Raw genomic sequence first — 16900 nt, 5'->3', positions numbered from 1 at the left:
AGGTAGCGCAAGGAAACAGACGAAAGAAATGGCCCAACCCACCCCCATACACATGTATATACATACGTCCACACACGCAAATATACATACCTACACAGCTTTCCATGGTTTACCCCAGACGTTTCACATGCCTTGATTCAATCCACTGACAGCACGTCAACCCCGGTATACCACATCGCTCCAATTCACTCTATTCCTTGCCCTCCTTTCACCCTCCTGCATGTTCAGGCCCCGATCACACAAAATCTTTTTCACTCCATCTTTCCACCTCCAATTTGGTCTCCCTCTTCTCCTCGTTCCCTCCACCTCCGACACATATATCCTCTTGGTCAATCTTTCCTCACTCATTCTCTCCATGTGCCCAAACCATTTCAAAACACCCTCTTCTGCTCTCTCAACCACGCTCTTTTTATTTCCACACATCTCTCTTACCCTTACGTTACTTACTCAATCAAACCACCTCACACCACACATTGTCCTCAAACATCTCATTTCCAGCACATCCAGCACAATTAATAAACAAGTTAAAAAAAACAGTCATCACACTCCCTGATGCGCATCCACCCTTAACAAATGACACTCACCCTACTCTCTTCCTTTTCTTGTACACATATCTTACCTTCCAAGTAAAACCTCCTCACAGAATTAGTAATTTTCCAATTATCCCATACAGTCACAGCACCTTTCTGTAATTCAATCATTCACTTTTGTTCCCCTTGCAATAAACATACATTCTACAAGTCTTCAGACTGTGTCATATATATGCTAATAACACAACTGTCCAAACAAGAACATCGTCATCTCCCTAGAGAAACTCAATAGCGACCTTAGCAGCTTCGCCACTCATCTTGTGCAAGGCTTTCCCTACCTCCTCTTTTCACCATAACATTAGACAAGTCTCTCTCAATGCACACACCATCTCATCCCACACACCATATCCACCACCCTATAATCAAACATATTTAATAATCCTTCAAAATATTTGCTCCATCTTGCATCAATCTCTTCTTTGCCTGTTACCATTTCTCATTCTCCTATCCTCACTGTCACTCCTGTCTGGTTATCTGTTTTCCATGCACCAATTACCTCCTTCAAGAACATTTACATAATCATTAAGAAATTCATTAATACTCTCTCACCCAATCTCTCATTCACCCTCCTCTTCAGCTCTTATATCTTTCTCTTCCCCTATTGCCATTTCTTTTGTATTTCTTCCATTAAAGAAATGCAAAAGAGGATAGGGACACAGTCTGAAATTCTGGCAGCACATCAATTTACCAGCATATGAAACGTATGAGAAAGGAAGGAATGAAAACAGAAAGGTAAAAGATGAGAATCAGAGAAGCTTGAACATAATGAGAGAAAAGAAAGGAATGTATTGAAAACTTTCCAATAAATTCATCAGGGGTAAATTGACTGCTAAAAAGCAACTCATCAGACCAAGAGATTCTGAAGGAAAAGCTCTGATGAAAAGATAAGGAAAAATTATGCGATGATGAAAAGATACGCATAGAAATAAGACAGTTTTAAAAGTGCATCAACAATATGTAACACTACAACTCCAATACTTACAAGATGGGCCATGAAAGAGGACCTTGAAAGCAGTGAAACAGATACAAATAAAATAACCAAACTATTACAGGATGTTGATCCATATAAAGTCTTGATGAAGCCTCTCCTTAAATCATACTAAAACAATAATTTTAGTAAACATGAATACTTGACAGTCAACCCGAGATACTGCTCAGAAAATAATTGGAAGAGTGTAGGACCAAGGAAGTAGAAGGAGGAAATGTTATGCCTATTTTTGTGAAAGGAGATTAGAACTTTTCAGTGAAATACAGACCAGTATCAATAATGAGTGCAACCAATAAAACAAGGAAAAAGATATTCAGAAAGCAAATGGATAATCATTAGCACAGGAAAAACTACCTTTAGCAAGACAAGAGCAAAAGGAAAGAAGGTCATTTGTGACAAATCTCTTGAACTCCTACAAGTAAGCAAACTCCATGTAAGACAAAAGAGATGGGGGATTGTGTATTTCTGAACTGTCAGAAGGCACTGAAACTTCATCTATCTATCTATCTATATCTCTGAAGCCCGTTCCCTCTGGAAACTCTCATCAAGGGGTGGCCATAGCAAAAGAGTCTCCACTTACCCCTGTCCTTATATGCCTCCCTTGCACACATCATTCCAAGCATTCTTCTATCTACTTCTCTCCCTCAGTATTCCTCTACCCTATTTGCCAGTCACAGGTGGTCTTCCACTCACACCAACCCCTTTCATTGTACTATCGTACACTCTCCTTGTAAACTCCTAGTCATGCATTCTTTCCACATGCCCAAACCACCTCAAAGTACTATATTTCACCCATTTTACCACTCCACAATTCACCCACTTCGCATTCTTTGTTGCACCACACCCCTCATACGCCCTTTCATTTCTTTCTTCATTCCATTTAGTCACACCAAATGCTTCCATGGACTGGATTCTTGACCTCCATGACTCATTCCATGTCCATGTTTTGGTTGCACAGGTCAGGGTTGGGAGGACTTTGCCTTCCCTTAATCCTCTCTTCACTTCCATACTTACACCTTGACCCGTCATTATTCTACTGACTCTTCTACCTTGTACTGCTCTCTCCTTTATCTCTCCTTCCATATCACCACACTTACCCAAGACAGGTTCCAGATACTTAAATTCCCTCACTTCTTCAAGTCTCTCTCTCTCCTCCAATATCCAAAGCACAATTTAGAGCACTTTCTTCTTTCACTCTATATGGTTTTACAAAATTTATACTTTCACTCCCTTTCCTTTCAAACACTATTACCTTTAATCATCTATACTTACACATCATAAAACACACTTACAACCTTCTGCAACTCCTCTTCACTCCCAGCAAACAACACATATCATCCACAAACAAGCTTGCCACTAGTCACCATATCTCACTGCCACACTTCATCTCTCCAGGCCTTTTTATTCTTTTTACACTACATCTTTACATCCCCTTTTTTTTTCCAACTCCATCTCTACACCTCTTTTCCCTACTTTTGCTTTCACCTTTCTTATCATTCCATCCATATATACATTAAACAGCCACAGTGACATTACACAGCCCTGCCTTACACCTACAAGAAGGCTTTTACACCATCCAATAGTTGTGTCCCTATACCATATATCCTTAATACATCCCACAAAGCATTCCACTCAACTCTGTCATACACTTTCTACAGACACATAGAAGCTGTATACAACTTCTTACCTTTCACTACATACTTTTCCTTAATCATCTTTACGACAAAAATCTGATCCACACATCCCCTACCTTTTCTAAAGCTCCCTTGCTCTTCACTTATCCTGCATTCAGTCACTTCCATCACTCTATCAATTAATATTCTTGCATACACTTTTCCCAGTATACTTAACGGACTCATTCCCCTATAACTGCTACATACATCCTTGGCACCTTTTCCTTCGAATAAAGGAACGATGATAACTTTCACCCAATCCTCAGGCACAACCTTGTTTCCATGCTAAATTACATATAAGATGCATCCACTCTAGCACACTTTCCCCTCCATACATCAGCATTTCAGCCAAAATCCCATCCACTCCAGGTGCCTTTCCTACCTTCAGCCTCATTATTGCCCTCCTTACCTCCCTTTTTTTATAGGGCCCTGCACTTCCTTCCCTCCTCCATACCCATGCATGTAACAACTGCTGTCTCCCCTTCCACATTCATCAGTTCTTCAAAATACTCTTTCCATCTTCCTTTCACTTCCTCCTTTTGATTCAGCAATTCCCCTTTCCTTACTTCTCACATTACCATTTCCAATCTTACGTACACTACTTTCTTTTTTCATATCCTTCCAGTAAAGCTTCATATCATCCCAAAACTTTTTACTTAACTTTCATCTAAAATCTTCATCTACTCTTTCTTTGAAACTGAAAGTGCACCACAAAGGAATGCAGAAAAACATGGATTTTCAGGCATGTAGGCCTAAGTTGGAGACTCCTTCAATGAATGGAAAATTCTCTTAAGAGGAAGAAAATAAACAACATATTTTCAAAGGAACCTTCTTGTAACTGGTTCAGGTTAACATAGGCATGTTACAGCACTTGGTCCTGGGACTGCCATTTCACATACGTATGAGTACCTAAATCAAGATTTTGCTAGAAAGGTAGGGCTACTGCTTAGTGCTCACCACATCTTGCATGATGAATAATAATGACCATCTGTTGCTGTGATCTATATAGATGATATGCCAGGACTAGTCTCACACCTGAGTATGTTAGTGGACGACGCAAAAAACATGAGACGAAAAAATTTATGAGAACTGTGTCACCTTACAGAGGGACTCAAACAAGCTTAAAGCCAACCTGATAAACGGGTCATGAAATTAAACCTGAATAGAATAAATGTAAAGAATATGGGTGGGACACTGCAAAAAGACCTCTATAAGAATATAGTGTAGCTGGTGAAAAGCTACAGAAATCTGTGTGTAAAGGACTTCGGGAAGACATCATACTGAACCTCCTGCCAGAGCAACAGTTTACTAGACAAGGAAATGTTCAACAAGCTATTTACCCTGTATACTTTACCTAAACTGGAATATGCTTCTAAAATGTGGACATCACAGTGAAAGAAGTACAAAGAATTAACAGAGAAGGTCTAGAGGAGGTAGTAAATATGGCACTTGAAATGAGAGAGTTGAATTATAGTGAGGTCAAGAATCCAAGCTGTGGAAATGAGCCGTCTGAGATAAGCAAGTGGTATGACTAGAGACTGAAGAGAGTAATGAAGGGTGTTTGAGAGATTTGGTATGGCAGCAAATGTAAAGGGAATGATTTGTGTAGGGGTATATTGAGTGAAATGTTATACTTTGAGGTAGTCTGGACAAGTGGAAAGAATGCAAGATGGAGTTTATAAAGGTAATGCATGATAGTGAGATTAAAGGGGTTAGTGTGAGAGGAAGACCACCAGTGACAAGAGGAATTAGAGTGGAAGAGTACTGGATGAATACATGGAATGGTGTATGCAAGGGAGGTAAGTAATGACTGGGATAACTGGAGACTTCTGCTATGGCCACCCCCTTGATGGAGTTCATGTACGGAATGGGCATAATTGACAGATAGAGAGTTATAGAGAGATGTTTGAGGCTGTAAATTTGCCTACAACAGAGGAGAAAAAAGTAAAGGGAGACTCACTCACAGGCATCAAGTTTCTGTACCAATTTCAAAATGCTGACAGCAAAAGGCTCTTCATGAAATGCAAGACTCACTCACAGGCATCTAGTTTCTGTACCAATTTCAAAATGCTGACAGCAAAAGGCTCTTCATGAAATGCAAGACTCACTCACAGGCATCTAGTTTCTGTACCAATTTCAAAATGCTGACAGCAAAAGGCTCTTCATGAAATGCAAAGATAGAGCAACCACAGGCTATAACATAAAACTAAGAACCTTGCTAGAAAAGACATAAATAAGTACTTTTACAGAAGCAGTGGACGAATGGGAAAAGCTAAGTGACGAATCTATGAAAGGTGACAAAAAACATAGTTTAAAAAGTCGTACAAACACAGAAAATTCAAATGGAGGGCCTCAGGAGCTTAGAGCTCCCTCCCAGTATTGTACAAAACAATTATAAACATACACATTGTGGAAAATAGGATAAAAAATGAGGACTGACCATTTTTGAAGAAGGGCCAGCAGGACAACAGCTTCAAAAGCACTACAAGTAAGGGGAAAGAGTACACTGCATAGGGGACCCTTAAATCAACACTCCATTAAAGTAGTTAGGGAGTAAATAGAGCAATGGATACGAGATAACAAAGTTGCCTGTGGGTGACACCAACCGTCTGGCTAATGAGAAATGCCAAGTATTTCAACAAGAAACTATATTTCTTGTTTGCTTTGGGGTGACAAAAATGGTCTGGCTAATGAGAAATGTCAAGTATTTCTACAAGAAACTATATTTCTTGTTTGCTTTAGATTCAATCTTACACAAAGGAAAAAAAGCATAACTGGGATTAAGAGAAATATGGAAATGAGAAACAAATCAACATTTCCCTTCAATGTTAGAAAAAAAACTTACTAAATGCTTCCAGCACTTATCCAAGATTTTACATATATTCTTAAGCATGATATATCTGAAAGCAGAAGTGAGTACACTATAGATAATGAGAGAGAGAAAACTAATCACATGGTGATATTCTAGGAGATTATCAAGTCCCTTTACTAAGATTGATGGAAAAGATAGATAATAATTGGTGGATGTCAGGCTATTGTACATAAGCCTAAGAATACTGTATAACCCTGAGTATGAAACAGTCACCACCAGGTAAACTATAAGTGTAAGAATGGGATTCTGATGCATCTTAACCTGAGGGGAGACCAGAAGAAAGAAGAAAAAATGTACATTTGATGCAGTAGAGGAAAAGTGACAGCTGGGCAAAACGGTTTTATGGTGTATATCCCTCCAAAGACAACAAATGAATTTGATCAACTAATCAATGAAAATAATAAAGGTACAGTAAATCAACAAGTTAATCCCTGCTTAGAAAAGAGTACTACCGATGGGAGATTTTAACTATGAGATCAAAATTGAAAACCCTGATCCATGTACAAAAAAAAGTTGATGAATCACATATTCTCTGGACAGGTGCAGGAAGAATTTCTGTGCAAGCACTAAAGCTATACAAGTTAGATAAATCATTGTACCTGACTTCCTTTTTACACAAATTAGCTTCCACATGTAAAACATCAGGTACTATACTCAAGCTGTGAAAAGTAACATGTAGTGCTTCAATTAGTGTATGTAACCAGTGCAGAAATTACAAAGAAATATGAGGAAAACAAATAGCTGTTGAGAGCTAGGCTGGTAACTATAATGAACTAAATCAATTTCAGGAGGATACAGACTAGCAAATGGAATTCTATCATCAGCACAGGAACTTGATATAGAAGGATCCACTGCTATATTGGGTTGTACTAACTACAAAAATCTGTGTACAAAAGGGAAGTTGGGATCATCACAGTACCTAGTCTCTTGCCAGAACACTTACTTTAAAGTAAGAGAAATGTTAAGGAAGAAATAATCTGCTGGTTAACCTCAAAGTTGCACTGAAGTATGTGAATATGGGAATATTTACTTGCTAGGATTTCTACTAAATGTATTACACTGAAGTTAAACCAGGAATCTCAAGTTGTATGGATCCAAAGCTTGGGCAATGAATGCAAAAGAACAGAGGAGGATGGGAAATGAAATGCCTTGCGATAGTTTGTGTCATGAGGTGGATAAAAAAAAACTCATAAAAGAGGAGTGTGGCAATAAAAAGACTATGATTAAGAGAGCTGAACATGGTGTGCCGAAATGGTTTGGACACAGGATAGAATGAGCAATGAGAGACTGAACGAAAAAAATATTAATGTCAGAAGCAGCTGGAGCATAGTGGAGGGGGAGACCAAAAAGATGGGTGAATGGGGTGAAAAGGCTTTGAGCCAGTGAAGCCTGAAAATAAAGAGGATGAGAGGCATACATGGGACAGAATGAGCCATAGTGTTGTCATATGCAGGAAGCAACATGCTATCACTTTGGGTCAAACCAAGGAATATGAAACAGTCAGGGTAAACTGACGAACGGTCTGTGGGGGCTTGACTGGGGTAGGGGGTTCTGGTCTTAGAGCATTATTCATGACAGTTATATAACAGGCGTGAGCAAATTAAATTAGGCCATTTCATCTGTTCCTGGTGCTACCTTGTTGAAGCAAGAAACAGCGGATAAGTATTTTATTTATTTATTATACTTTGTCGCTGTCTCCCGCTGGCCCAACCCCCCCCCCCCCATACACACGTATACACATACGTCCACACACGCAAATACACATACCTACACAGCTTTCCATGGTTTACCCCAGACGCTTCACATGCCTTGATTCAATCCACTGACAGCACGTCAACCCCGGTATACCACATCGCTCCAATTCACTCTATTCCTTGCCCTCCTTTCACCCTCCTGCATGTTCAGGCCCCGATCACACAAAATCTTTTTCACTCCATCTTTCCACCTCCAATTTGGTCTCCCTCTTCTCCTCGTTCCCTCCACCTCCGACGCATATATCCTCTTGGTCAATCTTTCCTCACTCATTCTCTCCATGTGCCCAAACCACTTCAAAACACCCTCTTCTGCTCTCTCAACCACGTTCTTTTTATTTCCACACATCTCTCTTACCCTTACGTTACTCACTCGATCAAACCACCTCACACCACACATTGTCCTCAAACATCTCATTTCCAGCACATCCATCCTCCTGCGCACAACTCTATCCATAGCCCACGCCTCGCAACCATTCAACATTGTTGGAACCACTATTCCTTCAAACATACCCATTTTTGCTTTCCGAGATAATGTTCTCGACTTCCACACATTCTTCAAGGCCCCCAGAATTTTCGCCCCCTCCCCCACCCTATGATCCACTTCCGCTTCCATGGTTCCATCCGCTGCCAGATCCACTCCCAGATATCTAAAACACTTCACTTCCTCCAGTTTTTCTCCATTCAAACTCACCTCCCAATTGACTTGACCCTCAACCCTACTGTACCTAATAACCTTGCTCTTATTCACATTTACTCTTAACTTTCTTCTTCCACACACTTTACCAAACTAAGTCACCAGCTTCTGCAGTTTCTCACATGAATCAGCCACCAGCGCTGTATCATCAGCGAATAACAACTGACTCACTTCCCAAGCTCTCTCATCCCCAACAGACTTCATACTTGCCCCTCTTTCCAAAACTCTTGCATTTACCTCCCTAACAACCCCATCCATAAACAAATTAAACAACCATGGAGACATCACACACCCCTGCCACAAACCTACATTCACTGAGAACCAATCACTTTCCTCTCTTCCTACACATACACATGCCTTACATCCTCGATAAAAACTTTTCACTGCTTCTAACAACTTGCCTCCCACACCATATATTCTTAATACCTTCCACAGAGCATCTCTATCAACTCTATTATATGCCTTCTCCAGATCCATAAATGCTACATACAAATCCCTTTGCTTTTCTAAGTATTTCTCACATACATTCTTCAAAGCAAACACCTGATCTACACATCCTCTACCACTTCTGAAACCACACTGCTCTTCCCCAATCTGATGCTCTGTACATGCCTTCACCCTCTCAATCAATACCCTCCCATATAATTTACCAGGAATATTCAACAAACTTATACCTCTGTAATTTGAGCACTCACTCTTATCCCCTTTGCCTTTGTACAATGGCACTATGCACGCATTCCGCCAATCCTCAGGCACCTCACCATGAGTCATACATACATTAAATAACCTTACCAACCAGTCAACAATACAGTCACCCCCTTTTTTAATAAATTCCACTGCAATACCATCCAAACCTGCTGCCTTGCCGGCTTTCATCTTCCGCAAAGCTTTCACTACCTCTTCTCTGTTTACCAAATCATTTTCCCTAACCCTCTCACTTTGCACACCACCTCGACCAAAACACCCTATATCTGCCACTCTATCATCAAACACATTCAACAAACCTTCAAAATACTCACTCCATCTCCTTCTCACATCACCACTACTTGTTATCACCTCCCCATTTGCGCCCTTCACTGAAGTTCCCATTTGCTCCCTTGTCTTACGCACTTTATTTACCTCCTTCCAGAACTTCTTTTTATTCTCCCTAAAATTTAATGATACTCTCTCACCCCAACTCTCATTTGCCCTTTTTTTTCACCTCTTGCACCTTTCTTTTGACCTCCTGTCTCTTTCTTTTATACATCTCCCACTCAATTGCATTTTTTCCCTGCAAAAATCGTCCAAATGCCTCTCTCTTCTCTTTCACTAATACTCTTACTTCTTCATCCCACCACTCACTACCCTTTCTAATCAACCCACCTCCCACTCTTCTCATGCCACAAGCATCTTTTGCGCAATCCATCACTGATTCCCTAAATACATCCCATTCCTCCCCCACTCCCCTTACTTCCATTGTTCTCACCTCACGGATAAGTATGAAAAAATTATTTTTATCTGTTCCTGGTGTTTCCTTGCTAAAGCAGGAAACAATAGCAAACAAGTGTGAAAAAGTAATTCTAAGACCCTTTTAAAGGGCTTCTAAAGATACAAGGCTGTGCTCCACACAGAGGAAAGGTAAACTTAGTTAATTTAGGGTTAGAAGTTCTCCAAGAACGATGTACTTTTTTTTTTACCTGCTGATGATGCAGCTGGAGTCTGTTAATAATGGTCAATCCATTTGAAGAAATATATAGACCAAACAAAAAAGCAAATTGAGGAGCATTATAAAAGGTACTCAAGCAAGGAAAATGAGTTACAGCAAGAGTTATATACTTGCCAAACTGATAGCAAAAAGTATAAATATAATAACATCTTTAAATTTTATTATTGAAAGAGAAGAGAGAGGCATTTGGACGATTTTTGCAAGGAAAAAATGCAAATGAGTGGGAGATGTATAAAAGAAAGAGGCAGGAGGTCAAGAGAAAGGTGCAAGAGGTGAAAAAGAGGGCAAATGAGAGTTGGGGTGAGAGAGTATCACTAAATCTTAGGGAGAATAAAAAGATGTTTTGGAAGGAGGTAAATAAAGTGCGTAAGACAAGGGAGCAAATGGGAACTTCAGTGAAGGGGGCTAATGGGGAGGTGATAACAAGTAGTGGTGATGTGAGGAGATGGAGTGAGTATTTTGAAGGTTTGTTGAATGTGTTTGATGATAGAGTGGCAGATATAGGGTGTTTTGGTGGAGGTGGTGTGCAAAGTGAGTGGGTTAGGGAAAATGATTTGGTAAATGGAGAAGAGGTAGTAAAAGCTTTGCGGAAGATGAAAGCCGGCAAGGCAGCAGGTTTGGATGGTATTGCAGTGGAATTTACTAAAAAAGGGGATGACTGTATTGTTGAGTGGTTGGTAAGGTTATTTAATGTATGTATGTATGTATGTATGTATGTATGTATGTATGTATGTATGTATGTATGTATGGATGGATGCAGTGTGGTTTCAGAAGTGGTAGAGGATGTATGGATCAGGTGTTTGCTTTGAAGAATGTATGTGAGAAATACTTAGAAAAGCAAATGGATTTGTATGTAGCATTTATGGATCTGGAGAAGGCATATGATAAGAGTTGATAGAGATGCTCTGTTGCTCTGTGGAAGGTATTACGAATATATGGTGTGGGAGGCAAGTTGTTAGAAGCAGTGAAAAGTTTTTATCGAGGATGTAAGGCATGTGTATGTGTAGGAAGAGAGGAAAGTGATTGGTTCTCAGTGAATGTAGGTTTGCGGCAGGGGTGTGTGATGTCTCCATGGTTGTTTAATTTGTTTATGGATGGGGTTGTTAGGGAGGTGAATGCAAAAGTTTTGGAAAGAGGGGCAAGTATGAAGTCTGTTGGGGATGAGAGAGCTTGGGAAGTGAGTCAGTTGTTGTTCGCTGATGATACAGCGCTGGTGGCTGATTCATGTGAGAAACTGCAGAAGCTGGTGACTGAGTTTGGTAAAGTGTGTGAAAGAAGAAAGTTAAGAGTAAATGTGAATAAGAGCAAGGTTATTAGGTACAGTAGGGTTGAGGGTCAATTCAATTGGGAGGTGAGTTTGAATGGAGAAAAACTGGAGAAAGTGAAGTGTTTTAGATATCTGGGAGTGGATCTGGCAGCGGATGGAACCATGGAAGCGGAAGTGGATCATAGGGTGGGGGAGGGGGCGAAAATTCTGGGAGCCTTGAAGAATGTGTGGAAGTCGAGAACATTATCTCGGAAAGCAAAAATGGGTATGTTTGAAGGAATAGTGGTTCCAACAATGTTGTATGGTTGCGAGGCGTGGACTATGGATAGAGTTGTGCACAGGAGGATGGATGTGCTGGAAATGAGATGTTTGAGGACAATGTGTGGTGTGAGGTGGTTTGATCGAATAAGTAACGTAAGGGTAAGAGAGATGTGTGGAAATAAAAAGAGCGTGGTTGAGAGAACAGAAGAGAGTGTTTTGAAATGGTTTGGTCTCAAGGAGAGAATGAGTGAGGAAAGATTGACCAAGAGGATATATGTGTCGGAGGTGGAGGGAACGAGGAGAAGAGGGAGACCAAATTGGAGGTGGAAAGATGGAGTGAAAAAGATTTTGTGTGATCGGGGCCTGAACATGCAGGAGGGTGAAAGGAGGGCAAAGAATAGAGTGAATTGGAGCGATGTGGTATACCGGGGTTGACGTGCTGTCAGTGGATTAAATCAAGGCATGTGTATGGGGGTGGGTTGGGCCATTTCTTTCGTCTGTTTCCTTGCGCTACCTCGCAAACGCGGGAGACAGCGACAAAGCAAAAAAAAAAATGATTCATGGTGAGGTGCCTGAGGATTGGCAGAATGCTTGCATAGTGCCATTGTACAAAGGCAAAGGGGATAAGAGTGAGTGCTCAAGTTACAGAGGTATAAGTTTGTTGAGTATTCCTGGGAAATTATATGGGAGGGTATTGATTGAGAGGGTGAAGGCATGTACAGAGCATCAGATTGGGGAAGAGCAGTATGATTTCAGAAGTGGTAGAGGATGTGTGGATCAGGTGTTTGCTTAGAGGAATGTATGTGAGAAATACTTAGAAAAGCAAATGGATTTGTATGTAGCATTTATGGATCTGGAGAAGGCATATGATAGAGTTAATAGAGATACTCTGTGAAAGGTATTAAGAATATATGGTGTGGGAGGCAAGTTGTTAGAAGCAGTGAAAAGTTTTTATCGAGGATGTAAGGCATGTGTACGTGTAGGAAGAGAGGAAAGTGATTGGTTCTCAGTGAATGTAGGTTTGTGGCAGGGGTGTGCGATGTCTCCATGGTTGTTTAATTTGTTTATGGATGGGGTTGTTAGGGAGGTGAATGCAAGAGTTTTGGAAAGAGGGGCAAGTATGCAGTCTGTTGTGGATGAGAGAGCTTGGGAAGTGAGTCAGTTGTTGTTCGCTGATGATACAGCACTGGTGGGTGATTCATGTGAGAAACTGCAGAAGCTGGTGACTGAGTTTGACAAAGTGTGTGAAAGAAGAAAGTTGAGAGTAAATGTGAATAAGAGCAAAGGTTATTAGGTACAGTAGGGTTGAGGGTCAAGTGAATTGGGAGGTAAGTTTGAATGGAGAAGAACTGAAGGAAGTAAAGAGGTTTAGATATCTGGGAGTGGATCTGGCAGCGGATGGAACCATGGAAGCGGAAGTGAATCATAGGGTGGGGGAGGGGGCGAAAATTCTGGGAGCCTTGAAGCATGTTTGGAAGTCGAGAACGTTATCTCGGAAAGCAAAAATGGGTATTTTTGAAGGAACAGTGGTTCCAACAATGTTGTTTGGTTGCGAAGCGTGGGCTATGGATAGAGTTGTTCGCAGGAGGGTGGATGTGCTGGAAATGAGATGTTTGAGGACAATATGTGGTGTGAGGTGGTTTGATCGAGTAAGTAATGTAAGGGTAAGAGAGATGTGTGGAAATAAAAAGTGTGGTTGAGAGAGCAGAGGGTGTTTTGAAATGGTTTGGTCACATGGAGAGAATGAGTGGGAAAGATTGACCAAGAGGATATATGTGTCAGAGGTGGAGGGAGCGAGGAGAAGTGGGAGACCAAATTGGAGGTGAAAGATGGAGTGAAAAAGATTTTAAGTGATCGGGGCCTGAACATGCAGGAGGGTGAAAGGCGTGCAAGGAATAGAGTGAATTGGAACGATGTAGTATACCGGGGTCGACATGCTGTCAATTGATTGAACCAGGGCATGTGAAGCGTCTGGGGTAAACCATGGAAAGTTGTGTGGGGCCTGGATGTGGAAAGGGAGCTGTGGTTTCACTGCATTATTACATGACAGCTAGAGACTGAGTGTGAACGAATGGGGCCTTTGTTGTCTTTTCTTAGCGCTACCTCACACACATGAGGGGGAAGGGGGTTGTTATTCCATGTGTGGCGAGGTGGCGATGGAAATAAATAAAGGCAGACAGTATGAATTATGTTCATGTGTATATATGTATATGTCTGTGTGTGTATATATATGTATACATTGAGAGGTATAGGTATTGTATATTTGCGTGTGTGGACGTGTATGTATATACATGTGTATGTGGGTGGGTTGGGCCATTTTTTCGTCTGTTTCCTTGCGCTACCTCGCTAACACGGGAGACAGCGACAAAGCAAAATAAAAAATAATAATATCTTTCAATTTTCTGAATGAAATTGACAATGTTTAAGGAAACCTTTGAAATCAGGAGAGAGAGAGCAGTAAAAGGTCACAGCAAGAGATACATCCAAGAAAATGTAGATCAGGGATTCAATTGTAACAAAGAGGTGATGAATGGAATAAAATGAGTGTCGATACTGTGAATTGACACAAGAAGCAGAAATGTAAAAAGTATGAAAATGAAAAAAAAATTACAAGATAGAGCTATACAAGAGTGGAACTCCCTTACCATACTGCAAAGATAAATATTATATCTAAAAATTTTTTCTTTTACACCATACTTCCTTTTCTTACCCTCGTCAGACTGTCAAAAGCAAACAACTGAGCCTTGAAATAAAAATACTTACTAAGCTCTACCTTATATTCCAGCTTTAAGAAAAGGATAAACAAAAAAGGGAAAAATTTCCAGTTCCCTGCTCCTGTCCCTCATAAAGGCTTTATACAACACACAGGAGTTTGGGTAAAATTCTATCTCCCCTATCCCAAGGATAGGCAAACATAAACTATATTTAATTTCGACATCCCTGTGAATTATAAAAATACAGGCAAAAACGGAAAACTGGGAGACAGAAATGGTGGGCAGGATGTGCAAAAACATTACTCTGTAAAACAATGGATATGAAAAACATTTCAGTAATATGAAGGTGAACACAAGAACCGACTTCAGTGAGTAAATATAAAAGCGATGGGCAAAATTCAAAAGTCTGTATGACATTTAAGCAAAGTTAAGAGGTGGAACCCCATGACTACAGAGCTCCCTCTCATTATGAAATTAACAAACTATCCAGACATATAAAAACATGAAATAAATACTCATTCAAATAGACATAAAATGCTAAGAGAGAGGATAAGGGCAAATGTCATAGCTATATCAGATCGGTCTCACTAATAACAGTGGTCTGCAAGATTCTGCAAAAGATAATCATAAAGCAAATCGATAACTTACGACAAAAGGGAAATTACTCAAGTGCGACTTTTAGGAAGTCACATATTACAAACCTCTGAAATTTCTATGAGAGAATGAGCTTTGTCTTCGACAATGGTTAAGGCTGGGTAAGCTGTTTGTTGATGGACTGCCACAGGCCATTTGATACCACACCAAATAAGAGGCTGCTTTTAGAAGTTGGATCACTAAGTGGGCATAAGGGAGAAACTCTGATGGAAAGATTACCTAAGTGGTAAGAAACAAAATACACATATCAAAGTCTTTTCAAAAAGGTCGAGGCCAACAGCAGAATGCCACAGGGTTCTGCTCAAGTACCATTACTATCCTTGATCTATTTAAGTTATTTGTCAAAAGGTCTGCACTCAACCCTGAATACTTGGCACAGATTACATCATCTACTAAGGGAACCTTGACAAACTCCAAAGTTGGTCAGTAATTGGATGATGAAGTTCAATGAAAAGTATGAGGATGTGTCACAGTGAAAGGACTCAATATGATTATCACCTAGAAATAAACAAACTCCAGTTATGAGTGTGAGAGAGACTTGGTACTTAACACTGTCCCTAACATGTTACCCGAGTCCCATCTTAGAAGGACAGCTAAGGAGACCAACTTTCAGCCAGCACATATAGAATGACATTCAAGTTCATGGATAATGAAACATGTAGAAAGCTGCTCCAATCAAACATACAGTCAATCCTTGAATATGCTTCTCAAATTAGGTCACCATACCCACTTTAGCACAAGGGACTAAGTGAGATGGCCCAGAAAAAAAGAAACAAAAACAGTACCAGACTTAACTGAGATGAGTTACAAGGAAAGGCTAGAGGAATTAAATCTGCCCACCTTGGAGGAAAGAAGGGTGAGGGGTGACTTGCTCACAACCTTTAAGTACTCAAAACACATCAATGGTGTAGACAGTGAATAGTTATTCGAGAAATATGGGAATAGAACAACCGGTGGGAATAAAATGAAATTATACAAGAAATATTTTCAAAAAAATGTGACGAAGTACTCTTATAGTATAAGAGCGGTGGATGAAAAGAATAAAATCACTGAAGACACAGTTAATGCAAACAGCATACAACATTTTATGAAGTTGTATAACTGAGAATGTTAAAGAGATAGAGCCTCACGAGAGTAAAATTCCCAATCTATACAGCACAAATAAGTAATCACAGAGGTAATTACACACCCAATACTGTACATTCTATGCTATCTAAGAATTCATAAATAAAATATACATACAATCTACATGTGATTTCTAGCTTTTGGTTAAATTCTGATGTAAATTCAACAAACTGGTATTGTATATTGAGAATTGAAATAAATAATCTTTTAGAAAGAATGCAGTTGTAAGTATGACCATAAGGAGCCACGACTTTAGTTCCTAACACAAAACTTGTAAGTTAAAAATACCTCAAAGGATTAATTTCAAGTTCACATTAAAGATTCTGAAATTAATAAAGAAAACTGTATTTTCTGACCACCCTCCTCACCAATTCAGCCATGATGGGAAGTCTTAGCAATCTTGTGAATTGTGAATTACAAATGTCTTACTTTCACGTTCTTTCCGACGAAGTTTTTTCCGTCTTCGTTCGACTGAGGCAAGCTCAGTTTTGACTTGCATGTAGGTTCTCTTCAACTCTTGAATTCTGGACTGCAAAACAGCAATTCTCTTTGAAGCATCCAAGTCAGGATCTAAGAAAAAAAGAGAGAAAAAAAAATCACAAT

The 16900-nt window shown here is 40.0% G+C and overlaps 1 protein-coding gene across 14 annotated transcripts in view; it reads right to left on the bottom strand.

Moving 5' to 3' along the window:
• Positions 1 to 16900, bottom strand: part of LOC139748644 (uncharacterized) — a 321771-nt gene that overhangs the window by 62735 nt on the left and 242136 nt on the right. For 12 of the 14 annotated variants that reach the window (XR_011712788.1, XR_011712787.1, XM_071661876.1 and 9 more), the window contains one exon: positions 16727 to 16867. Coding sequence is in view for 12 of the 14 variants with exons in the window: in XM_071661876.1 (XP_071517977.1) it covers positions 16727 to 16867 (141 nt within the window). In the remaining 2 variants the exon portion in view is untranslated. Of the gene's footprint in view, positions 1 to 16665; positions 16868 to 16900 lie in introns of all 14 variants that reach the window. The other 2 variants (XM_071661886.1, XM_071661885.1) reach the window with 1 other exon arrangement.

Source organism: Panulirus ornatus, chromosome 5 (genome assembly GCF_036320965.1).
Source record: "Panulirus ornatus isolate Po-2019 chromosome 5, ASM3632096v1, whole genome shotgun sequence".
In the NCBI taxonomy this organism is placed as follows: domain Eukaryota; kingdom Metazoa; phylum Arthropoda; class Malacostraca; order Decapoda; family Palinuridae; genus Panulirus; species Panulirus ornatus.
Note: the sequence above shows the minus strand (reverse complement) of the source record. Positions and strands in the feature narration are given on the sequence as shown.